The 26413-nt window shown below is 43.5% G+C and overlaps 3 protein-coding genes across 7 annotated transcripts in view; 1 reads left to right on the top strand and 2 right to left on the bottom strand.

Annotated features, from left to right (window-relative positions):
• The window catches only part of C6H4orf19 (chromosome 6 C4orf19 homolog), a 78564-nt gene extending 72953 nt beyond the window's left edge, over positions 1 to 5611 (bottom strand). For 3 of the 5 annotated variants that reach the window (XM_024993155.2, XM_059887461.1, NM_001104973.1), the window contains 1 exon segment: positions 5539 to 5611. The gene's annotated coding sequence lies outside the window, so the exon portion shown is untranslated. 5 annotated transcript variants of the gene reach the window in all.
• Positions 1 to 26413, top strand: part of LOC101906734 (uncharacterized) — a 104299-nt gene that overhangs the window by 29313 nt on the left and 48573 nt on the right. The window contains exon 3 of the mRNA XM_059887893.1: positions 5417 to 5978. Coding sequence (XP_059743876.1) covers positions 5417 to 5978 — 562 coding nt within the window. The remainder of the gene's footprint in view (positions 1 to 5416; positions 5979 to 26413) is intronic.
• Positions 9231 to 26413, bottom strand: part of NWD2 (NACHT and WD repeat domain containing 2) — a 239018-nt gene continuing 221835 nt past the window's right edge. The window contains exons 5-7 of the mRNA NM_001435023.1: positions 25900 to 26044; positions 20395 to 20984; positions 9231 to 15555 (exon numbers count right to left, since the gene is read on the bottom strand). Coding sequence (NP_001421952.1) covers positions 11623 to 15555; positions 20395 to 20984; positions 25900 to 26044 — 4668 coding nt within the window. The 3' untranslated portion in view covers positions 9231 to 11622. The remainder of the gene's footprint in view (positions 15556 to 20394; positions 20985 to 25899; positions 26045 to 26413) is intronic.

Raw genomic sequence — 26413 nt, 5'->3', positions numbered from 1 at the left:
CCTCCTGTGTTGTTGTGAGAGTTAGGGATGTTACATAAAGTGCTCGGCCAATGCAGCAGCATGCAAAAATGGCCACAACACTCTACCCCTCCCTGAATTCACATTCTCTAATGACTCTGCAGTTCTTTCTATCAAAAGGTAAAGAGTCTATTTCTTCATAAAGTATATTGGAGGAGAAGCACTTTGTGTCCATTTCAGCCTAGGCCTCAAGGAGCCTTGCTCCCGTGCTCCTGCTCTCACCCATGCTGAGCCAACATGTCACCAAACGCAGGGCAGCCTGTCATGTGACAGGAAGCAGGAGGTCCAGCTGCCCCAAAGGACTCAGCCAGCAGTCATCGAACACCCAGAGGCAGAGCCACCCTGGTGACCGCAGTCACACAAGGGAGACTGGACAAGACCAATAGGTTCACCAGGTCCAGACTGCTAATCCACAAAGTCATAAACTAAATGAATGGTGGTTGTTTCAAGCCATTATGTTTTGGGGTGTCTGTTATGCAGAAATATATAACTGATACTGTATATATAAGTAATTTCTCCATAAATAGTGGCTATTACAATATTTGGGGGCTTCCCTGGTGGCTCAGTGGTAAAGAATCCACCTGCTAATGCAGGAGATGTGAGTTACATTCCTGGGTTAGGAAGGTCTTCTGGAGAAGGAAATGGCAACCCACTCCAGTATGCTTGCCTGGGAAATCCCATGCATGGAGGAGCCTGGTGGGGCTACAGTCCATGGTGTCACAAAAAACAGACACAACTTAGAGGCTAAACAACAACAACATTTGTCAGAAAAAAAGACACAATGTCAAAAAAATGAATTTTCCATATTGCTAAAAATTCTATTTCTGGATCAGTATTTAGAAAGATGGCTGAGCTGGAAACTAGGGTTCATAGATTCTGATTCAAGTAGCTTTTCCAACTGGCAGCCATATGACCTTGGAAACATCATTTAACTTACTTGAGCCTCAGTTTCCTTATCTGCAAGGTAAAGTGGTTAGACCAAATGACTTTTAATTTTTTGTTTAGCTCTAAAAAGGACTGAGGATCCATTTTTACAAAATGTAACACTTATTTCCTTGCTAACAGATAGCTCTGAACCCAATTTTTCTTTCTTGTAGACTTCAGGATTTAATCACAGATAACCCTTCCTGTATTTCCGTCACTGTTCAGCATTTGGTTGTGACTGAGTTTCACACTTCTAACAGTCATGCTCCGGACCTAGAAGGTGGCCCTCCTTGCTGTGGACCAGGAACCCAGATAGGCAAGCTCATTAGGAATCAAAAGATGAATAATGCCATGTAAGTTCTAGAGGGAATCAAAGTAAGTGGCTCTTAACTCTTTGCAGGTGCAGGTGGACTTCTTTTACTAATTTCTAGGTTGTAATATATATTTTGGAGGACTGAGTTGTGCAGTGTGATTACCAGACAAGGAGGATACTATTTTATAGCCATAAAGTACAAATCAAATTTGCAGTTATTGCATATAAATGACCCAAGATACAAAATCAGTTATGAAATAGGGGGAGAAAGACTTAACACCAGAATTTTAAGTTTTAAAATTCTCTCATGTAGCGATTGACTCTGGGCTTCCCTGGGGCTTCCCTTGTGGCTCAGCTGGTAAAGAATCCGCCTACAATGTGGGAAACCTGGGTTCAATCCCTGAGTTGGGAAGATCCCCTGGAGAAGGAAAAGGCTACCCACTCCAGTGTTCTGGCCTGGAGAATTTCAGAGACTGACTCTGGAATTAACAAGTAAACTGCAAATACATCCAAATACATGTTGTATTAAAGAGTTATGCATGTGGCAGTGACTAGGATGGTTTTTCTTTTCTCACAGGCATTCAGCACCTCTAACATACCACTAGTACATGCTCTAACACCGCCCTTAGCAAATAGAATGCAGTCTTCCCTGTGATATATGGCAGGCCATAAGGTAGGCAATTTATAAGAAAAAAAAAAGACTGTTACACCCACTTCCATTATGTTACATAGTCAAAAGTCAGGGTATTTTTATTCCTGGGAGGAATTAAACTAAATTAGGAATAAGGGAGCAACTGTTTATCTTAATTTTGCCTTTGGATAGTACTTTAGTTGTTAAGTTGTATCTGATTCTTTGCAATACCCTGAAGCCTAGCCCACCAGGTTCCTCTGTCCATGGAATTTCACAGCCAAGAACACTGGAGTGGGTTGCCATTTCCTTCTCCAGCCCATCTTACTGAACCAGGGACCAAACCCATGTCTTCTGCATTAGCAGGCAAAATTCTTTACCACTGAGCCACCAGGGAAGTCCCTATGTGTATAGTTAAGTCTGTATAAAGAGGCACAAGGTTGTTGAAAGGGTGAAAAAAAAAAAAATCAGCTCACTCTGTATCAAAAACTTTCTTTTGTGATAGAAACGAACTAGGTGGGGCCCCAGAGTAGCTCCGTTCAATAGGGACAACATTGCAATGGGAAGTGGCTTCTGCTTATGTACCTGGAGCACACGTATTTTGAAATGACATGTAAACTAACTTCAGAGACTTGAATCATCTGGTATTTTTTGAGTTAATATCTTAAATACCTTTGCCCAAGTATCTTTTGAGTCAATTCACCCTCTCCTCTGGGGGGATTTTTCTCAGCACCCACCTTGCTTGTATCTTCCCCATTTCATTCTCACTGCAGCGGAAGTGAAGTTTCTCAAATACAGATCTGCTCAGCTTAAAATCCTCTAATGGCTTTTCTGAAGACTGTAAGACCCCTGAAGGCAAGGACTGTATTCCTAGTACCTGGTCGAGTGTCTACAAATATGCTGTCTCCAAGACCAGGTTGGGGTTTCATTCAATTTTCGAGAGCTGTTTGTACATGGAGTTTTACTGCCCATGGGAAAATGTGAGACATGATACCCTTTGCCTTATGTTAATACTGTTCACTGCAGCTCAGAAGAGTCTTTTCGAAGATGCTTGATAACACTGAATTAGCATTTGAGGTATTTAAGTCTTTGCTTGAGGATATACATTCACCTGATGGGCGTGTTGCAAGTATTCTTTAGGGTAGGGTCATTTTGGTGATATGTGTTCCTCTTGAAGATTCCAAACTCTTTGGGACCATGATTTTCTCAGATTAGAAAGGGGAGAGTAGATAGATTTCATTTTCATTTTATTTTCTTAAATAGCATTCAGGTAATAACCAGACTATGAGACTGTAACAGGATGACCCGTCTGACTGGCAGATGGGTGACAGCTCAGGTCTGCCTGAGGATGAATCTATTAATTCCTCTTTTCTAGATACCCAGTAAATCTATCTGCCACCAATAATCAAAATGCGTGCTGTATATGAGTTCTAAGTCACTTCAGTCGTGTCCAACTCTTTGCTATCCCATGGACTGTAGCCCGCCAGGCCCCTCTGTCCATGGAATTCTCCAGGCAAGAACACTGGAGTGGGCTGCCATGCCCTTCTCCAGGGGATCTTCCCAACCCAGGAATCAAACCCGCGTGTCTCTTATGCCTCCTGTATTGGCAGGTGGGTTCTTTACCACTAGTGCCACCTGGAAAGCCTCAATGCAATACCCTCAAAGAGAGAGAGAGAAAAGGGAGCTAGGTTCTGTTTTCCGAAGATCCGAAAAGAGTTCAAGATTCTGAGTTACTAAAAAGAACTGTAGAACTAGGGGAATCTGACAGTCCAGGTGGAGGAAAGTCAGCTACCAAGAATTGGTATTTAACTATTTGGAAATTGAAGTCCATTCCTGGAAGCACAATCAATGGGCTCCCAGGGCACCAAGGGCAGAGCAGTTCCTGGAGCAAGGAGGATAGCCCCTGCTCTGCCCTTGGGCAGATGCTGGATTCGGGCCAGAGCTTAGCTGGGTTGTTTCCAGGTTCAGACAGGGACTAGGTGGGAAGTTAGAGGGACTGTTCCATTCCTAGGCTAATGAACATATTTAGTTGATACTCAAGCTACTGTTTTGTTTTAAATTCCAGATATGTAAAAGCTCTTTAGAATCTAGCTAAGACTGGCCGACTTAATCTGTAGATGTCATTACACATCTAAATCTTCAGAACCTTTGAGAACCACACCCCAGGGTCAGATGCCTTGAGATAGGTGCTTATTGCATACTTGCTGAATCAAAGAACAAGATCATGATGGGCACAGAGTGAGCCAAGAAGAAAAAGCAGCAGAACCCCGCCTCTGTCAGTGTCTGCTCCATTTCACCTCTGTGATCAAGGCAGTTTCCTATAACTAACTCTTCACACTTTAGTGAAATACAAGCTACCCCAGAACTTTACTTGACCTTCAGAGCCTTGTAATTGTTTCAGTGGTCTGCCTCATGACTGTTAGGCTGTCCCAGAGACCTGAGTGCTTAGCCTTAGAAGACTTTAACATGTCTCCTTAAAACAGTGTCATCTTGAGGATTCTGTGGGGGAATAACCGGCAAATAACAGAATCTACTGTCTTTAAAAGAAGCGACAACTTTCCCCTTCTTTCTCATTCAACTCTCAAACATTTCTTAAATAGCCTGTTTACAACCACCCAGTAACATTCACAAGCCATGGTGAGAAGTGCCATCAGTAATTCTCTCTGATATTGACAGAAAGAAAATAAGCATCCTATTCTTCAATAATTTGAACCACCTCATGGAACACTGACTTCCTCTAAATTCACTGGGCAAACATCTATACCACAATGGAAAATAAGATGTACTAAATTACTAAAGGGAGTTTTTGTTCTGTTTTTAAGGTTAATTGCAGGGCTTGAGGGGAAAAAAAAGATTTTTGTCTTATATCTTTGGAAAATTCGTTCAGTGGTGGTTTATGAAAATTTCACCTCATCTGGACTCCCAAGGTCACTGAGACCCAAGTAACTGACCTGGGAGATATTTGCCTAATTATTAAATATTCAGCAAACCATGTGTGACCATTTAACCGTTTGCACCTGGGACCCGCCTTCAACACGCGTTGCTTCCTAGCACTGCCCCCCTCTTCCACCCCTACTCATCGCCACCCAGGGCGCTAGCACCCCTGAAAGAGCAAAATCCTGGGACTCAAGGACATTTCAAAGAAACAACGGCGGTCACCGTCCATTTCCGTTTTCCTTAAAAGAAAAAAAACACTCAGATGCTTAAAAATGGGGGAAAGACGGGGTTCTTAGAAATAGTGGGAAATCTTTTGCAGTTTTTCCAATCCAAGTTCTCAGGCACTCTTGAAAGTTCATTAATTAGAGATTTAAACACAAAAGTGTTTCGCACACCAATTAGATGCCAAGCTTTGTAAGCTGTCTTGGTGTTCAGTTTGGGGGAGTTAGTAAAAGTCCCCCCACCTCACCCCATTCTGCATTTTGCCTCTCTTCCAGAGCCTTTTCTTGAATGACCTGACCTTTCCAAAGCAATCAAACTGAGAATTGCCTCACTCCCACCCCCCACTTTTTCCCTCATGGCAAAAGGAAATAAAGACGTAAAAATACCCGGCGAGAGAAGTGGGGGCAATTAAGCCACAAAGCCGAGCCCCGCAGAAGTCAAGCTCTGGTGCTGCTCGTGGCGGGGCGGAGAGCGCGGGGCTGGAGACGGTCCCTACCTGGGGCTGCGGCGGCGGCGGCGGCGGCGGGGTCCTGGCGCCCATGGCTTCGCCGGCCTCAGGCGGCCGCGCTGGGAAACGCCGGCGGCTCAGTGCCGCCCGGACCCGCGGCGCTCGCAGCTGCCGCCGCGGCGCCGTCATTGGGCCCGCGCGTCACGTGGCCTGGCCGGCGGGCGAGCCTCCAGGGCCTGCGTAACCCTTTACCTGCGCTGCCCGCGCCGCTCCAGAGGGCTCCCCGAGCCCGACTACTGACTCCCCACACCCCCGCCCCGGAACCCAGGCTGGCCTCCGGGGCGCACCCAAGCAGAAAATCCCGGAGCTCGGCTTCTGATCGTCGACACTCAGGCTGCATGCCAGCCGCCCGCTCGCTCGGGGAAACTTTTTGGTGCCTACTTTACCGTCATGCTGCGGGGAGAGGGGAGCTTCCTAAGATGCGGGACGTAAGTGAGGAGATACATAAGTGCACTCCCTGGCAAACTGATGTATCCCCCCTTCTTCCCGTGAACTTGTGGTTTTGTTTCCTCCCTCGTTCTGGCAAGTGCGTGCCTGGCGTACGCACTGTCGCCTGCTTTAATGGATAAATATTCTGGGAAAGAGCGCAGACGCTACCAGGATGAGAATTCCCTGGGAAGTTGCATAGCCTCTCCGGCACCCTGGAGACCGCGGTGGGAGTTTAACGAAGTCATGCTCCCCCTGTTCCCCACTTTGCCTCTCTGTTCCTGGGGTGTTGGAACCTCGGCTGCCACACTCCGTCTACCATTCTGAGCTCCAAGCCTGAGCTTGTAGCCATCCACACACTTACGGTGGGTTGATTTACCCTAAAATAGAACTTAAGTGTTGGAGATTCTTTTCACCTGTGCGCCAAAGTGCGTCGGTGTTGGCCTTAACAGGGAAATCTGTTAAGCAAGGGCGCCACCTAGCTTGTCCTTTTCTCTCTTTGCCCTTCATTCGTTCATTCAGAGAGCGTCAGCATGAAACAGTAGGCTGGAGAAGCAACAGGGAAGGATGCCATTTAAAGATGTAATCTGTCCACTCCAGTGATTCCAGCGCTATTTACATGACAACGTTTGTCACACTTTACGGGGAAAACTCCTTTTTTGAATCATTCCACTTATGTAGTGGCTGCATGTTTTAAAATGATAGATTATTAGGGATGTTACATACTGTTTTGGGCTTCCCAGGGGGCGCTAGTGGTGAAGAGCCTGCGTGCCAATGGCAGGAGACATAGGAGACACTGATTCCACCCCTGGATTGGGAAGTTCCCCTGGAGGAGGAAATGGCAACCCACTCCACTATTCTCTCCTGGAGAATCCCATGGACAGAGGAGCCTGGCAGGCTACAGTCCTTGGGGTCGCAAAGAGTCAGACACGACTGAAGGGACTTAGCACACGTGCATGCTGTTTTACATTACTTTCTGATAAAACACTTTGTCCCCGTAAAGAACCATCTTATCCAATTTCTAACCCATGATTTAAACATGTTCACAGGATGATGGTAAGTTTTAGTTGGTTATTTTGACCAAAAAGACTTGGGTGTTTATCTTGGGTTTTAAAGTATGTTTCCCAGACTACAGAATCGGCATCATCTGGGGGAATTTAGTAAAACTGCAGATTCTTGGGCTCCATCCTAGACATATGGATGCATGGGGTCAGGGAGGGTGAAAAAATATGTGTTTTAACAAATGAGGCACCACTGCCCTCAGTCTGCTCAAACTGCTGGCTAGGTTACCCTCATCTATTAAAGGCTGGGGGGATACTATAAACCACAGGTAGTGGTGTTAACCTCAAGTTACCAGTTTATCATGTTGATACCAGCCTGTCATGTTGATACACTAACCCAAACCCTCTGATGTGTCCCGTACAATGTGTAATCTGTAGTTAATGCAGATCACATGGAATGCCAAATGGAGCTCAGAGGGGCCCCTCATAAAAAAAATACAGAAGAAAAGCCTATGGTTTCTTCATGCATATGGGAATGAAACACCATGATTCACTTAGTTTTTAAGGTGTGTTTATGTTTTCATTGGCATATAAATTGTTCTCTGATGCTAAGTCATGGAAGCTAAGAAAGCTATTGGGTTGGTCAAAAAGTTCATTTGGGTTTCCTGTAACAGCTTGCAGAACCTAAACAAACTTTTTTGGCCAACCCAGTAATTTGAGTGGATATGCATTTTTTTTTAATTGGAGGATAATTGCTTTACAGTGTTGTGGTGGTTCAGTCATAATTATGCATATATTCCCTTCCTCTTGAGCCTTCCTGCCCCCTCCCATCCCACCCCTCTGGGTTGTCGCAGAGCACCAGGCTGGGTTCCCTGTGTTACACAGCAGCTTCCCACTGGTTATCTATTTTACACATGCCACTGTATATATGGCAGTACTACTTTCTCAATTTGTCCTATCCTCTCCTTCTCTCACTATGTCCACAAGTAGGTTCTCTACGTCTGTGTCTCCATTCTTTCCCGTCAAATATTTGTCAACATAGTTCTAAACAAAAGAAGAGACAAACTTTTTAAAAGGTTATAGTATTGGCTTTGGAGAATGAAATGGCAACCCACTCCAGTACTCTTGCCTGGAAAACCCCAAGGATGGAGGAGCCTGGTGGGCTGCAGTCCATGGGGTTGCGAAAAGTTGGACACGACTGAATGACCTCACTTTCACTTTCATGCATTGGAGAAGGAAATGGCAACCCACTCCAGTGTTCTTGCCTGGAGAATCCCAGGGGCGGGAGAGCCTGGTGGGCTGCCGTCTATGGGGTCGCACAGAGTCGGACATGACTGAAGCGACTTAGCAGCAGCAGCAGCTGCAGTGTATCCTTAGCACCTGGCTTTCACGTTTAACAACTTTTTTTTTTTTTTTTAAATCATAGTCTGTCTTATATGTAATTTAGTTGCACCTCCCTTAGATTATAGGATTCTGGAGGGCAGAGGTGTGCATGACTAATTTTTAAATCATCCTAGGCGTAACATAATATCTTGGACATAGCAAGTACAGTGTTTGTTGTATTCTTGCTCCTAGGAGGGAAGATATTTATATAAACAGCAAACTTCATGTATATTAAATAGTCTTATGCAAATAATAATGATCCACTCCTCTACATTTTCTCTGAGAACTGAATTTGATGTACTACACATAGTACTTGCTTCCTGTTTTCCTATTAAGACTGAAATCAAAGAAGGTATAACCTATTTTACTCAAATTTGTCATCGTGGCAGAATGCATACCCAAGTGAATATTTGCTGAATGAATGCCTCAACTATTGTGGTTATGGTTATACCTGAAAATTCTGGGAGTTTGCAAGGACCTCCAGTAAACTTCAGAGCCTAGTCTGGTCTATAATCTGGAAATTAGAGAATATTCTTCTAAGTTATTATTAATAAGTGTCTGCTAGATACTCAATGCTTTATTTTTATGTGCTGTGAGAAGGTAACAAAAAGAAATTGATGATGTGCTGAAATCCTGTTCAGCGATTCCCTCTGGACCTCTGTTTTTAGGTTTCTTCATCTGTACCTTTGGAATGTTTCCAGTGCCTACTTCATATGGCTCTTGTGAAGATTACATGGCTTAGAACATGCAAAGCTCCAAAAAGTGTCTCATGTACAGTAAGCACTCAGGAAGCATAAACAATTATTAATATTGAAGATATTGAACTGAACCTGCTAAAGTTGGGGGAGAAAAATAAACACCATGCAAATCTAAGTAGTTTATCCTTTATTCATACAAACAATACATACACAAGACTATACCTTTTTTGAAGACTGCAATAATTTTCTAGTGTAACAACTCTGTAACAAAATTTAACTAAATGTAACATTTATGAAAATATAAATCTCTGATTGGGTAATTCTTCCCAACAATACAAAGTTTACATAAAAACATTCAATATGAGCTATCAGTTGCAAACAAGTTAGGAAAAATCATTCAAGTCACTTGTTAAAACTCTATTAGCTGTTACATAGAACATTCACACTACATTGAATCCATCTAGGCATTTAATTCTTAGAAAGGTGTAGCATGGAGGTCCAACTGATAATGACAGGAATAAGAATGTATTACCTCCAAAGAGCTAAAAAAAAAAAAGCATTGACTCATACAATCAACTCCAAGTAATCTGTACGTGGGCTGAAACTTCTCTGGGCTACCACCTCCCTGGTTGGTAGCTAGACAAGGAGGAACATACTGGAAAAAAATCTTTTCACTGGGGTGTTTCCTATCTGAACCTCATCTCTGTATGCTTATGTGTCAAACTGCTTTCCAAAGTGAAATACAGCTATATTGGATTCCCTGTGGGTTAGATCATTTGTTTCTGCCATTAGCATTAACAATTAGGATGTAGCTCTCCTTTTTTCTCACATTTTTCCCCCACATCTCTGTGAGGTCAACAGAGGAACTATCACTACCTTTATTCTTGCAGTTTAAGAAAACAATACGTTTGGGACGTTAAAGATCTGTCTATAGATGAGTTCAAGGCAGAGCTGGCCGAAAGTCAGTGCCTTGTTCATTTTTCTGTCTTCTCAAGACATCATGGTCCCTTTTAAACCAAACCACTACTACTGATCACCATTGGAAAGTCATCCAAGGACATGCCATGAGGGGGATATGGAAGGAAAAAATCATGTTCCCCTACTGGGATGTAATATTTTCTTTTAAACAGGAGAAGTAGTTTTTAAAAAACATTAAATACCAATTTCATAGCTTCTGCTTTGAAACGGCTAAGACTATAAAAGACTCCAGAGAATCCTCAGGCAGAAAGGATAACGGATAAAGGAGGATACATATAGTGTATAGAAGTAAGAAAGTGCTTACAAACAGGACAGTAAAGAGCCTTTGGACACCCTTAAGATTTATGCAATATTTTAGCACGAAGACAGGCATATTCAGTTTGTCCCAGAGTATTTGGTCAGCTATCTGCGTTTTACACAGGAAAGAAGAAGAATGAGAATAAGTAAGGCAAATGTCGTCAGTATTCCACAGATGGCATGTTGAGAAAGCTTTCCTTCTAATAAGATTTACTGCAGGGATTTAGGAAATAGTTTATGCTTCCACACAACCAACTTCTATAGCACAGCCTTTTGTTGGTACAATGATAGAAATGAACAGGTGTTTTGACCACGTTTATAATGCCCTTTCTGTAACATTTTTACACCCAGCACAAACAGGCATTTCAAAATGGCATGAAAAGATTGTGATTTCATATTAAATGTGTTCCTTTGCAGCCCAGAAAATAGTTTAAAAATTGTGTGTTCCATGATACAGAAACCCTTGCATGCAGTTGTAATGAAGACCGACTGTGTATGTTCAGTAGCCCTGTAATAGCAGGAGGCAGCTCTTGCCCCAGTCCAGTCTGTGGCCTCATACCTCACATCCCTTCTGTTGGGAAACTGGGAGTACCTCTGGGCATTTTTGTTACATTATTTTGCACCTTTAGACCTTCCATCTGCAGACTGGATTGACACAGTTGTCAGGATCGTAAAAATGTAAGGAGAGATTAAGGCTGTGTTTAGTTATCCACAATCATTTGAAGTCCAACAGCAGTTTGTGTTCACAATTTCAACCTGTTGCTGTAGGACTAACTCCAGTCCAGATGGTCTGTGTGTAGCTCTAACCTCTCTCATCTGGACAATGGGATGAGTTAAGCTGCTTCTTCCAGTCCAGTTAATTTAAAAACTACTCTCTACCTTTCCGCTGATATAGCCATGTAAATGTGATTTCTAGAAATTCTGTCAAGACTTCATTCTTGGGTAAACTTTGTCAAAAAGACTGACTTTACAAATAATTTCACATTTCTGTACATTTCATGTGTGTGTATTAGTTGCTCAGTCGTGTCTGACTCTTTGTGACCTCATGGACTGTAGCCTGCCAGGCTCCTCTGTCCATGGTTTTCTCTAGGCAAGAATACTGGAGTGGGTTGCCATTCCCTTCTCCAGGGGATTGTCTCAATGTATGAGAATGGCAATAATTAATACTGGAACTCCAGCATCTTTCCTGTCTTTTAAGAATGAATGTGTATCATTTGGGATACAGAAGGTATTTTTTTTTCCTTTTATGTGTGTATGATGTAGTTCTGCTAAGCAGGAAAAACATTTTGTTAGTTGTCAGGGGCATAGCTGTGGCCCCTGGATTCCAGGGCAGAGCACACCCGCTCGTAGCAGGAGTTGTGTTTCTTGGAGGGTGTTGACTCGTTGGGTTCTGAGGAGTCACTCACGGTGATGGGACTGTCTCTTGCAAAAACCTCAGTCGACTCTCTCCATAGACAATCCACAGATACTTTAAAACAGTAACTATTACACTTTGGCCTGGATGTCTGTGTCGCGTTGTTGAAAATTTGTCTGCTGTTTGAAGTGGCGATTTTAATTTTCAGTGCAGCATCTACACGGTCCACCACGGTGTATATCCCTATGCTGCCATCGTCAAAACCCACAATGATGTTCAGGTGCCGCTGGGAGAGGGCAAGGAAAGTTGGTGTTTTGTAAAGGGAACAAGCACCGATATTTTTGCCATCGGCCAGTCTCATGACAATCAAACTGGATATTGCACCATTTTCATCCTCTTCTTCCCCGTTTCGGAAACAAATGTATACCAGGTAGCGACCGTCTCGAGACAACCTCTGCCTCCAGATGACCCCCGAGGCATGCACCACCCGTAATTTGCCGCTGTGTAAATCCAGCACGTTGATATTCTCATCTCCCCTGGAAATAATGCCTAGCTTTCCATTGGGAGAGATTTCAAAATCCTCTAGGTTTTTCAGGAAGTTGTTTGGAAGTTGCACACGGCGGCAGATCACTTCTTCTGTCAGACTCCAGATATTAACCGTCTCAGCCGACGTGATAAACACGATGATATCCGGGCAGTCAGGAATCAATTTAAAATTCACAATGGTGGTGCCGTCTTCGCAGCAGAACTTCTTGGTGATGCTTCCTGTCCAAAGACTGACCGCCAGCACCTTGCTTTTGGTCATGCCCACCACGAAGGTGTTCGCAGAGGTGATGAAGGCATTCTGCAGACTGGTCAGGATGTTGCACACCCTGTGGCCCGTGGCCAGTCTCCAAACCCTGGAGGCATTTTCCTCACAGAGAGAGACCACAAACTGGTCATTGTGTGTAATCAGCAGCTGAGAGATTCTCTGCCCATTAATTCGAAAGAGGTTTTCACCACTGCTGGTGTGCCAGACATACTGGCTGCTCTTATCATCTGACGTCACCATGACGTCTCCAGAGGACGTCAGCACGCAGTGCTCAACCGTTCCTTCGTGCTTGAACACTGCTTCAAGGAACCCGCTGCTGAAGTTCCACTTGTGAACACAATCCGAGCCATCGAGGGAGTAAATGATCTCCCCGCGAGCAGGTAACACGAGACTTTGGATGGGTTTTCCAGTCTTATCTATGTTGGACATAGCTGTGATTATATCTATGTCCCAGATGGAAAGAACACCACTGGTGGATAAAGACAGCAGCATATTGTGGTGACTGGATTTCACCAACTTGACTATGGTACCTGAGATTTCCTGTAAGCTCGCCATACACTGCCCCGTGTCCCGCCTCCAGAAGAACACAGCCGAGGTGTTTTCCATGGTCGCAATGATGCAGTCTCCGTTCTTGGACAGCACAGCTGATATAAAGCGTTCATTGTGCTTTGCTCTGAACTTTTCCGCCACCTTCCACAGGCCAGTGTCTAAGAGCTCGATGCTGAGGGCCTTACAGATAAGAACTGCACTTTGGTCCTCTGAAAGTTCAATGCTGACCACCTCACTGTCTTCCCTGCGACAGTCAAAGTCATCAGTCAGCTGGGGGTTGGAGATGTCCTCTGTGTTCCAAACAGAAAGGCTGCCCTCACTGTCTACCATTACCATTTCCTGAGCTGTGTCCAAGATAAGAAGGAACTTCACAAACCCACCTGAAAATTCAGATGTCACTGTACATAACTTTTCTCCACTTCCTAGATGAAAGATGGTGGTGGTGTTCAGGTACTGTCCACAGAAGGCATACACACCGTCTAGTGAGCACTGGACGCAGGTCACTTCGTACCAGCAGTGGAACTGGTAAAGGGGCCATCCATAGAGCAGATCAATGACAGTGACATCTTTGCTGGCTTCGAGCCAGGCCAGAGCATGTTTGACGGACAGTGTAAATCCATTGATGTAGGTGGAGCCACTTCCATGCTTGGTCCCTTTGATTTCTACTTCAGACAGGAGGCAAGAATTTACATTGTCGTAAACCAGCAGGGTATTATTTGTTGTTGCCACCACGAGATACTTTTCATCATTGCTGAGTTTCATGCCCAGGATGACAGACTGGGCTGTTGTGATTTGCCTAAGCAGTTGACGCGTTTCCACATCCCAAGTGCTGATGGAACCATTTTCTAAAGCCGTGAGGACTGTACTGGGGTTACAGGTGGGCAGAATCTCAGTGACATGCAGGTGACTAGATGACAAGGGAAGTCGCTCTGGGCTGTAGGTCACATCCATGGATGAGTGTAATGGCACAATGGAGCAGTATTTGGGCCCATCTTTGTCACATTCTAAGAGAAGGTGTCTAAGTTTGGGCAGGGAGCTCACAACAGGCAGCAGCCTCTGCTGAAGCTCTGCGGAGAGGGAGCCAGGGAATGCAACGACCTTGGTTTTGATGCTGCGGAGGGTGCTTGCCAGGAACTTCAGCTCCTTCTCCTGCGAGTAGATGTAAGCCAGCTCAATGTCCGCGAGCACTTTGTCGAACTGGCCGATTTTGATCATGGTGTAAAGCCAGCTGAAGTTCATGATGATGCCATAGAGCAGGTCGTCAGTCTTCCCACACCTTGTCAGGTGGTACAGCAGCTCACACATTTTCCGATGGTTGACAAAAAAGATGTCAGGCTCAAGTGGATTGCACTGGAAGACCCAGGGCTGGTCAGGGGCCTGCCTGTCGAAGGAAGCCTGCTCCATGAAGTGTCTCTCCTCCTCCAGCAGGCTTCTGCTCTCCAAGTCAAGGCAGCCGTTCAGGTAGGGGTCTTCCAGGCAGAAAGCTTTCCTCCTGCCCCCTGACCAGACTCCCAGAAAGTAGTCTGCCAGTATGGTATGCATTTCATGCAGGTCGCTCTTGTCCTGCAGATATAGCTTCTGGGCTATGAGCTGCAGGTGTCTATTGGCCCAGACCAGCAGGGTGACATTCTTCACGTGTCTCTCAATTAGGTATCCACTGAGCCCCTCCTTGAGCTTTGCGATGTACAGATAAGGTACCCTCAGGGGATTGCTGGGCCTGGTGTTCTCATTGAGCTCATTCATCACACTGTTGTCCAGGGCCAGCACGTCCTCCAGCTCCATCTCACTCAAACCCATTTTGGCCATGGTGATGTAACCGAGAGCCCGAGAGACGAGTTTCTGCCCACACTTTCGCTCCAGGGACCAGAAGAGCTGCTCTATGCTTTCGTGCACGGTGACACAGAGGGAGGACTCGTCTACGTCTCTGTGAGATCGCCAGTGTCTCACTTCCCTGAAGGTCAGGTTCACAAACATGGGCAGCGTGCACTTGGAGAAGGCGTTGTTCACGTAAATCTGCTGGCCTGACGTGACCTTCCTTTTGACCCGCAGCAGCTGGTGTTTGAGCACCTGGCTGCACATCTTCCTGTCCCGGGGAATCAGCTCGATATAGTTGTCTTCTTCATGGATAAGGCACCTCAGTTTCTGCAGGATTCCATGTTTGTTGGGCAGTGTGGAGAGGACGATCCGGACGAAGCGGGGAAGGTGCACGGGAAGCCACCAGAGCTTCCGGGCCTCGTCGCTTTCTGAGAGCTGCTCCAGGGCATCGAATATGACCACGAGAGGTCTCTGCAATGAAGACTCATTCAAAAGGTTTATGAATAAGTCACGGAGGTCATGGATCTTCTTAGGGTAGCTCTGAACCAGGCACCGGTAGTTCACAGCCAACTGTTCACAAACACTTAGAAGGAGAGACTTAAGATCAGTACTCAAGTCTGTGGTTCCTAGAAACCTCACGACTACAACTGGGTCAGATTCTGGTCCTGTGTCTTCATGTAGCCAGCCATAAGCCTAAAACACAAAGGTGGCGTTTAGAATGGAGATACATATTCACATGGTCACATGCAACAACACTTCCTCTCTGCAGAGATCAGCCTTCTGGTAACCCCAACCAGGCAGAAAGTAACCTAGACCCAGGAGATGGAAAAGCCTGAGATGGTCAGAGAGCTGTCACAAAGCTCACGCACGCAAGTCTATTGGTGAAATGCTCAGGATCACTCCACTAAAGGTAATAAAACAGTGGTAACAGTAGCAGTCAACCACAAGGCAGCATTTGGCTTGTATTCTAAAAGCTACAAAGCATTTCACCAACTGTAAATCTGAATATCTAGTATGCTTAGTTCCTCATCACTGAATTTCCATTTCTTGGCACAGTTGTTGGCACATGGTAGGTGCTTGGTAAATATTTAATGAATAGATTAAGTAATGACCTACACATTGTATGCTTAGTCTCTCAGACGTGTCCAACTCTTTGTGACCCCATGAACCGTAGCCCACCAGGCTTCTCTGTCAGTGGGGGTTCTCCAGGCAAGAATACTGGAGTGGGTTGCCATGCCCTCCTCCAGGGGATCTTTCCAACCCAAGAATCGAACCAAGGATTGAACCCAGGTCTCCACATTGCAGGCAGATTCTTTACCGACTGAGCCACCTGGGACCTACACATTAGGTCAAGTCAATTATTTTCCTTGGTTGAGGTTACATAAGGCTGACCATGGTCTAGTTAACTTTTGTTGTAATCACTGAGTCATGTCCAATTCTTTCGTGACCTTAGGCACTATGCCCGCCAGACTCCTCTGTCCATGGGATTTCCCAGGAAAGAATACTGGAGTGGGTTGCCATTTCCTTCTCCAGGGGATCTTCCTGACCCCGGGATCAAACTTGTATCTTCTGCTTAGCAGGCAGATTCTTTACCACTGAGCCACCTGGGAAGCCTTCTAGTTAATTAGAATGTAATAAAAATATTCAGCAATAAAATGATATTGAATATAATCTTTTATGACTCAGAGACTTTTAGTCTATTATGATGATATAAGGTCATCATTATTATTTTTTATTATTATCATAAAAATCTGATAATGTGGATTAAATGAGTTTGGCTGAATTTGTGCTTTATAACAGACAGTTTACTATATAAACAGGCAGTCATCAGGCCTCACATTATCTCTCTGTAGGACACATGGGATTACAGATTACAGTATCATGTAACAGAAGAGGAAACTGAGGCCCAAGCCAGATAAATAGTTTGCTCGTAGTTCAATGATTATCAAGAGATGAAAATGGAATAGAAGTCATATCTGACTTTCATTTGAGTGTTCTCTCTCTCCCACTCTCTCTTTTTTAAATTTACAGTTAAAGGGATAACAAATGTGAGAGGGCTGCTAGGTTTAGTATTTTTCTGTCTGGAAAGGTAAGGACAAAAAGGGATATGATCAAAGTATAAACATTCCAAAGCATACTTTTAGGGAGATAATGTTTTTCAGTAATCTTTGGAATTCACCAAGGATATTCCTTAGAAAAAGACTTATTTTCTAATACATTAAGAAGTAGGTTTATGAAACTTGGTTCCCCAATAGGTAGTTTAGATGAATAAGTTTAGAAGATTCATGGATGTCAGTTTCAAAACTAACTGCTAAGGAAAATAAGCAACTCATTTTTGGTGTTTGGCCCCAACCTTTGAAGCTAATTTGGAGGAAGGTACAGTATTCTTGCCTGGAAAATCCCACGGACAGAGGAGCCTAACGGGCTACAGTCCATGGGGTCACAAAGAGTCAGACATGGCTGAGCACGCGCACGTGCACGCACACACAGAATCCCTCCATTTTACCGCTGTCCTTCGGTGGCAAATCAGAAACAGAATACAATCTGTTTGTCCCTGTGTGGATGGCTTATGATGATTATATGCATCATCCTTCTTCCCAATCCCGGGTTGGAGGATATGCGATATCTATAAAGAATGGCCTTTTGATATGAGCTCATGTCCCAGGAAATGTTGGGACAGGTTGCACAAGAGATGACCTGGAGACAAACCTGAGATGCCTGTCTGGATCCTTACAAGTGACACAGGTCACGAGAGCACAGATTGGTGGAGATGAGGGAGGGACTGGAGCAGATGTTCTCCAGGAGGGAGGAGAAGCAAGCAGAGTCCAGGCAGGGGACCTAAAACTAGGCAAGGCTCCTCTGAGACCATGGTGGTTGCACAACATACCCAGAACAGCGAGCACTCGGAAGGCCATTGTTTAAGTTGACTGTCACCACACTCTGCCCACGGGGACTGCGTGTGTGTACAGCCATATCACACACATCACACGACTACCGTGCTGGACACAGAGGGTTGCGTCACATGTGCATTGTTCCTGCAACCACTTTTATCCTCCCCTCTTCCACAAGGAAAAAGCCCTAGAGTGAGTGCGAAGTGTGTGTTGCTGCTGCTGCTGCTGCTGCTAAGTTGCTTCAGTTGTGTCTGACTCTGTGCGACCCCATAGACGGCAGCCCACCAGGCTCCGCCGAGCAAGAACACTGGAGTGGGTTGCCATTTCCTTCTCCAATGCAAGAAAGTGAAAAGTGAAAGTGAAGTCGCTCAGTTGTGTCCAACTCTTTGCGACCCCATGGACTACAGCCCACCAGGCTCCTCCGCCCCATGGGATTTTCCAGGCAAGAGTACTGGAGTGGGGCGCAGTTGCCTTCTCCGGTGAAGTGCATACACCAAGTGTTTTCTCATTTGATTTCAGTTCCCCTTGTAGCATTACTGTCTTGCTCACTTGGAATAATTCTAAAGTGTGAAGACACACCTACAAAGCAGTATGCAGGCACAGGCAGATGGTCACACACATGCACATGCACACACCTATTTTGACACAACGTGGCCCCTAAATATAAGCCTGCCGTTTCAGTTGAAGAAAGGGCTCATACCCTAACACCAGAAGGAAAACCAGCGGCTGGGTGTGGCAGATTGAGAAACGGTAAATGGGCCTTCCTAGGGACTTTAAATGTAAGTCTGATATACGTGGTTGTCACCTGTGTCCTCACTTTGGGACCTAATCCCCACATGAGGTGCAACACAATCGTCCCTTTTCTTGTCCTCAAGATAAGATTGTGTAGCACGTGATAGATCATGAGAATGTTCACACAGTTAAGGAAACCTCTGTTTTTAAGACAGTAGCCACAAGAAGAGCAATACAAAGATTCTGAAGTAACCCCTGGATAGTATAAACCATCAGACTTTGGTATCAAGTGTAACAGGAGGTTAAAACTGGTACTAGTTTCACCGAGTTTAGACAATAGACACCACATTCCAGAGTGAAGCTCCAGCCCATCTTGCAAGACTTGAAAGGGAATTTTGAAAACTAGTTTTGCTACCTTTGGTGGACTCCTTACCTCCAGCCTGAAAAAGGGGCCAAGAAAAAAAATGGGAGAGGAGGATTTTATTGTTGTTGTTTAGTGGCTAAGTCGTGTCTGACTCTTTGCGACCCCATAGACTGTAGCCTGCCAGGCTCCTCTGTTCATGGAATCTCTCAGGCAAGAATACTGGATGGCCATATCTTTCTCCAGGGGATCATCCTGACCCAGGGATCAAACCCGTGTCGCCTGTGTCTCCTGCATTGGCAGGCGGGTTCTTTAGCACTGAGCCACCAGGGAAGTGGGGAGATGAGGATGCTGTGGGTTATATGTCTCACCACCCTACTCCCAAAGTGGAGGACTGATAGATGCCCACTTCTCACTTCTACCTTTGGGAAAGGGGCTGCAATGGACCACTTTCAGGATGTCCCCTAGGGCTTGAGAAACAGCCATCTGGGTCTGATGACAGCTGAGGAATATGGAGGTTGAGTGAGTGAGCCTGGCTAGCTGCTCCAATGGAGGAGTGATAGAGAGATGCCCTTTTGGGACTGGAGTTTCTCAGGGCAAAACAGTACCCAAGTGTTTCCCATGTTTCAGATGTCAGCCACTGGTAAGTGGGAGTGGTGAGGGTTTCTGCTGGTTCTGTTTTTCCCAGTTCCTGTCTAAGGGAGCTTGCTGGGCTGTGGAGAGGCTCTTGGCCTAAAGATACTAGGATATGTGTTGCTGGATGTCTAGGAGCCATGGGGTGACCAGATGGAAAAACAATGCGGTTCCCTGTGCCTAGGGAACAGCAGGTGAGAGGTGCTCAGTGAGGACAGGTCGGGTTATGTGAGAGGGAAAAGACCTTTGGGAAACCAGGAAAAGGCCTCAGAAGAAACAGGAGGAAGTTTTAAACACCTTCCAAGACCAGAATGCAGAGTCCAAGTCAGAAGAATACTGGTCTATAAGAATGTTCTGGCCACCTTACCTACATCCCCTAAATCACAACCTATAGAAGTCAGAGCGTGGTTGGGGTTAGGGATGGAGGGGAAGAAGTGCTGGGTGGTGTAAGAAAGGAGAAGATGGTCATGTTCCTACTTCCTGCTGGAGGGGCCTGGCATATGGTTGGCCTCAGTCGGGGGAAGGAGATGTAGACTGAAGTATTCATTATCATCTTCAACTGGACATATTAATTGCTGAACTGAGATGGATTTAGTATCCAGAAGCAATCAGAGGGCTTGTCTTTGCTGAGAGTGATGAGAAGAGTTGTGAGATCTGCCCTTGTTTCCAGCCAGATGAGAACTAGCTCCACAACATGAGTTTGAACAGCAAGAGACAAAACAAAGCTGTTCTAGGATTGAACCTCGTGAGTCTTACCTTTCAGTATAATTGTTATACCAGCAAAAGAGAAAAGCTGGTCCATTCCAAAAGGACCCATTATAATTCATAGTAAACACAGAAAATGGAAGTGAATTTGGTTGACTCGATCTTTTCCCCAGTTTTTACAAACATACATGTAAAAGAATAGGTATTTACCTTCTTTGCTACTTCAGCTAGCAGAAGGGTCTTTCCAGTGCATGGTCCACCGTATACAATAAGTGGGTTGATGTGCCCAGTTTTGCTTGGAAGAATGTATTTATGCACGATGTTTAGAGATTCACATTTGTACTCGTAGAAGGAGGCATATGTTTTACATAAGGACGAATGCTGAAGGATTTCATCATAGAGCGTATCAGTTTCTGTGTCAAAATTCTGTTGAACCGTGGCCTGAATTATGTCAATCATGTCCTCATAAAATTGTTTACCAAGTCCTTCTATGTAATGGTTTTCTATTTCTTGGGAATAGCCTAGTTTCATGTCACAATGAGTAACAGATGTGTACACTCTCAGATTAGATGAAGCAACAATGGTAGGAATAAATTCATCCCTGAGTTTTATCAGCTTCTCTTGGGCTTCAGGGTCCCGAATAATTCTTGGTTCTGTTCCAGTTATATCCATGTATTTTCCCATTTCCGGGATTTTCACGAAACGCTCAATGTTAGCAATTTTCCTAATATAGCAAACACACTTCTTCAGGAATGCTGGAGTTTGCTTTCCTAGAGCAAAGTCAAATTCATCCTCTATCGCTGAAAGAAAATACAACAAGGAGTTTACTGTCTAGAACCAAGAAGCAACGCACCCACGCTTTTAGCATGTGGCTCTTAAGTCAGTAGTGGTAGTTTATTTTGCTTATAGTGTGTAGCTGAGTTATCTTTAGAATAATTTCTCAAGTCCTTAATTTCCTATTTGTCTTTTCCTGAACAGCCTGGATCCCAGAACAATGGATTCTAAATACAATTGTTTAATTTCCTCCAAGACCTGAGGGAGAGGTTGAACATAATCATAAGAAAGAAAGCACACTAAGCTTATAGTTGCTTCTTCTAAGTTCCCACGTGGCTTTCCTCCCAGACTCCAGAGGTTCTAAGAGTGGAGAGCAGGAACTAACTGGGGCAAGGAGAGAACGAGGAAGAGGCCACATGACGTATCTAGTCTATTTCTTCCTCGTGGGTCTTTCCTCCACTGTGGTTTCACCATTTTGCTTGAGATGCATACCCCAGACATATATGTGTAAATATAAATGTAAAAGCATGTTCAAAATATAATTATGTGCTAATTTCATTTATCCATTATCCATGTCACTGTTAAATCCCATTACACCCATCAGAGCAGGAACAGGAAAATGACTCAGTATTTAACTTTATTTCTTCTGAGATAAACCATGTTAGGGCTTGTAATACATATGCTCACATAAAAGTAAATATACTTTCTAAATCATTTGAGGCCCCATAAGAACATTTAAAGTTGTATCAGTACTAATAAAAAGCAACAATTATGCACAATTTTAGGGAAAAATTTAAAATAATTAAACCAATGGGCATGAATTTTAAAACAAGCAGTCTTTTGAAACTTTTCTCCCCTCTGCTTTTCTTTATCCAGTTGGTCTTAAATGAGCATCTGCTATGTACCAGGCATGCTGCTAGTTGCTTAGGATACAGTGGTGGGAGAAAACAGAATGCTGAGAGAAAAAGCTATTATGAAGCTTATAGTCCAGTGGAAGATGGCAGACATGAGTCACAGAGTCCCACAAAGAAATGTATTATTTTTATGCCTGGGAAGTTGAATGATATGGTGCCTTGAGAGCAAACAATTGAGAAATCTAATCCACTTGGAGAAGTCAGAGAAGGTTTTCTTAAGGCGGTGACTGCTGGGCTGGGATCTGGTGGAAGCATGGGGGCAGGGGATGGGGCTGGTTGTAACTTAGACCATCTCAATATACTGGCCACACCTCCCACATCAAGCAAAAATGAAACATAGGTATATTCTATAAAGTAACTATGAAGGGAGGTGGGAATTTTATTTAAAAATGGTACCTTTTAGCAGAATTTCTGTGATAATATTTTTTCAGTAATGATAGCAATTGATAAAGATTTGTGATTGAAGTAAAAGAGATGTATTTATATCCACCAGTGTTGAATAAGCTGTGCTATTCACATCAGTATAGTTTCTTTTTTTAAATTTTATTTATTTTTGGCTGCGCTGGGTCTTCGTTAGTTCACATGGGCTTTATTTAGTTGCAGTGTGTGAGCTTCTCACTGTGATGGCTTCTCCTGTTGCACAGCCCAGGTTCTAGAGCATTGGGGCTTCAGTACTTGTGGTGTATGGGCTCAGTAGCTGTAGCACACGGGCTTAGTCGCCCTGAGGCATGTGGAATCTTCTTGAACCCATGTCCCCTGCAGGGGCATGTGGGCCCTTAATCACTAGATCACCAGGAAAGTCCCAAATCAATATGTTTTACCAAAGATTTTATTCAGGAAAATTGTATCAGGAGGCCAGATAAGTAAGCTTATATAACATATGTCTACTTTTCTTTTTGTAGAAGAGTACAAATTTGTTATAATATATACAGGGAAAGATGCAAGAAATTTGGATATTCTGAACTCCTGCAGAAAGTAGCCTTTGGTCCACCTCTTCTTATCCAGCCATCTGTGTTCCACCAGGGAAATCCCTCTATCTGGTATTCTTATTTGAAGATTTCGGAAAATATTAAAGTAATATTGTAGTGTAAACCCTGACAGTTTTTTTTTTTTGGGGGGGGCACTGTTTTTTAATAATGCAAATGTCTGACTTAAGCTTTGATTGCTGAGGCGTCCATTTCAATGAGACCTATCTTGAATAAACTCATTAACAGCCACACATACAGAGCAGGCCAGCCCCCCTCACTGAGACTCCTTTGTTTAAGAGCTCTTGGTGGACTTCAGTAACTAACCTTTCTGGCCACTTGTTTTTCTCTCTTCCTGTGCTTTAAATTCCCACTTTTACGTTTTAAATTTACCAGTAAAGAGTGAGCCCAGTAAAAGCAGAACCCTAGATGTGTGTGCTCTGTCTCTCTTTCTCTCTCTGCTTCTGACCTTGTTGTGTAGCTTTAGATGTGCTCTGGAATTTCCAGGTCCTATAAGTAATGTGTATGTGTGTTCAGTCATGTCAAACTTTTTCTGACCCTATGGACTGTAGCCCTCCAGGCTTCTCTGTCCATGGGATTCTCCAGGCAAGAATACTGGAGTGGGTTGCCATTTCCTATTCCACTTACAAGTTATAAGCCTTTATTTTTTCAAAGTTACCTGATGGTGATTGCTGAAGAGTATCTTGCAATCCTAATAAGAGACAAAAAGCCTGGTCTAACTACCACATTGGTTATTGATAGACTGGCACAAAACAAATATACTCTATCCTTTTCAAAGAATTGGCCCCTCTTCAGCAATTTTCACTGGGCAAACATGGTCTTAAAATGAGTTGGAATGTAAATTAAAATTTCATGAGCATGCATATCTTTTAGAGATGTAACCCCAAATAGAAAATAGGCCAGCTATAGTATTTCATACTACCTAGTACAAAATGATTAATCTTCATATGGCTATCCATGTGGACCAAGTTCTTTATTGTGGAGAAAATTAAGAGAAAGTATTTGCTTATGAATTTTTTAAAACTTGGGCTGTCTAACTCTGAGTCAGAGGATGCCCTCCCCAACTGGTGTCTCTTAATATCAAGAATAGCAGAGTGTTTGCTCTTGGTATTTTTTTCCTGATACAGCACATTTTTTAGGAATAGGGGAGTTTTGCCCTTGATAAAGACAAAGAACCAGGGCTTCAAAAATGGATCAAAAAGATCCCAGAGGAATAAGGATATATGTTACCTGTATATTCTAAAGATAGTACTTATTCCTGGTGATTTTAGCATTTTTAGGGAGAACTAAAATAAGACCCAATTTTTGACATCTTCTGGAGAATGAATTTGTCAAAATTATTCATACTTTCTCTGAGGTTGAAATACAAGCATATCCGGCGAGAATGGTATCAAGTGCTTCTTAGGTTTTCACAAACATTTTGCCACATCATTCACAAAACCAGTCTGAAAATGCAACTACTGTTGCTTTTTTCTTCAATAATTCTTTGCTATCACCTCTTAAAATAAATGCTACTTAACCAATTATTTTACCTAGGAGTCTGCATCCCCTGGAAACTATGACTGACATATTCCTTCAGATATGTGATTTCCTAGGCAATTCCTAAAAATAAAACCTCTTTTCCACAGCTGAAAAAGGCCCACAAGTGAGTCTCTGCTCAGCAGTTAGGGATATTTTTTATTTTAAGGCGAATCTAGACCCTGCCACTCCCTTACTTCCCAACCTCTGATAGCTTCCCATCTTATGCAGTGATGGAAGAAATTTTCACAGATTGAAATATGAGGAAGTCATTCTGGCTTATACTTGATTAGGGTTGAACTGCATGTTAAATAGAACAGCCTGTCTTCTGGCCCATCAAACATGCATTGTACATCTGATTTAACCACTAAAGGAAAGAATACATCTAAAAATCAAAATGGAATATCTATGATTCAGGCATCCAAAATGGAACCAGTGGCCATTGTGTATGGGTTTCAGACATTTTTCCTGCATCACTGAGAACTTGAATTCTCTGAACTGTATCAGATGGAAGAACACCACCAGTTCATTCTCAAAATAATATCTGCTAGCAGCTGCCTAGGTCTCAAGGTCTACCCATTGTAACTATGTGACCATTTCAGACCCCAACCAGTCCTTATTTGACATGCATCCTGACTTCTTGCCAGCTCTAATTATAACACAATTCAAGTGCTTCTTGAATCTGTCTCTCTCAGGCTACAGTCCTCAGTTTGGCTTGAATAAAACTCTATTCTATTTCTATTACAGATTGCCTATTGATTATTTCTATTGTTATTATGGCCTGTGCCCACCTTCTAACCTCATCTCTCCTTCTCTGAGCTTGGCAATCTTTACCTTCTTCCTGCTCCTAGAACTTGCTTAGGACATTCCTGTCTCAGGAATCTTGAAGCTGGCAATCCCTCTGCCTAGAATTCTCTATTTTAGATATGACACTGCCAGCTCTGATTCATTCTGCCATTTAGCTCAGAAGTCATTTCCTTATCACCTGCCCTATCTAAATCTGGACCCCCACAGCCTTCCTCAGGCCCTATTATTGTATTACTGTATTTTATTCATAGCACTTATCCTTTCTGACATGATATTGTTCATTTATTTGATTACTTGCCTATCACTTATTTTCTCCTCACTAAACAATAAGTTCCAGGAGAGCAGAAACCTTGCCTTCTTCATCATTGTTGTAGCCCCAGTGCCTGGCATATATATGCCCTCAATAAATGTTTGCTGAGCAAGTGAATTAATGAACAGTTCAACTGAGAAATACTGGCTGAGTCTGGTCTATTATATTCAGCCTCCTCTGATTTCTTTTAAAGTCATATTTTTGGAGAATTCCTCAAGTTAAGTAAGTAAAAGCTTATCTTTGAGTAAAAAGTTTACTTGTCTCTCCAGGAGATAAAAACATTTAGAAAAATTAAATTTCATCAGGCAGTAAATACTATTAAATTTACAGAACCATAAAAGGAAACAGTGAATATATCTATTAATGATCAATTCCTCAGTTTACGGAAGATGCATAAAAAAATTACCTGAGAACAGGTACCTCTTGGCTTGGCTATGTTTCATCTTCCCCTTTTCATGTAACAGTTTTACAGCAGTCTTAAATATCTTCTTGATCTCATCTGATATCTCTTGCCAGGTCTTCTCATTCTCGGCATTGGCAGAAGGTTGCATCTTTAGAAAGGTGAAAATGAGATGTTAGTCTTAAATCATCAATAAAACTCAATATTTAAGAGGAAGAGAATCATTGTTATTTGAAAGTCTACCATGGGCCTTACCATGACAGGTGCTTAATGGATAGTATCTCATTTATTCTCCCTAGTACCCTGAAAGTGATGTGAACTCGCCCAAGTGACACAACGGTGTGAAGCCAAACAGGATTTGTTTGTTTGATTTTCTCAATATATTGTGTGTTTCACTCTTGAGTTTTGATTCAAATGTTGTAACAAAAATCATATCTTCAATACAGTTAAAGGTCAGACTAGTCAAAAGGATGGTTTTTCCAGTAGTCATGTATGGATGTGAGAGTTGGACGATAAAGAA

The sequence above is a fragment of the Bos taurus genome, chromosome 6 (assembly GCF_002263795.3).
Source record: "Bos taurus isolate L1 Dominette 01449 registration number 42190680 breed Hereford chromosome 6, ARS-UCD2.0, whole genome shotgun sequence".
Classification (NCBI taxonomy): Eukaryota; Metazoa; Chordata; class Mammalia; order Artiodactyla; family Bovidae; genus Bos; species Bos taurus.
This window is presented reverse-complemented; position numbering and strand designations above follow the sequence as displayed.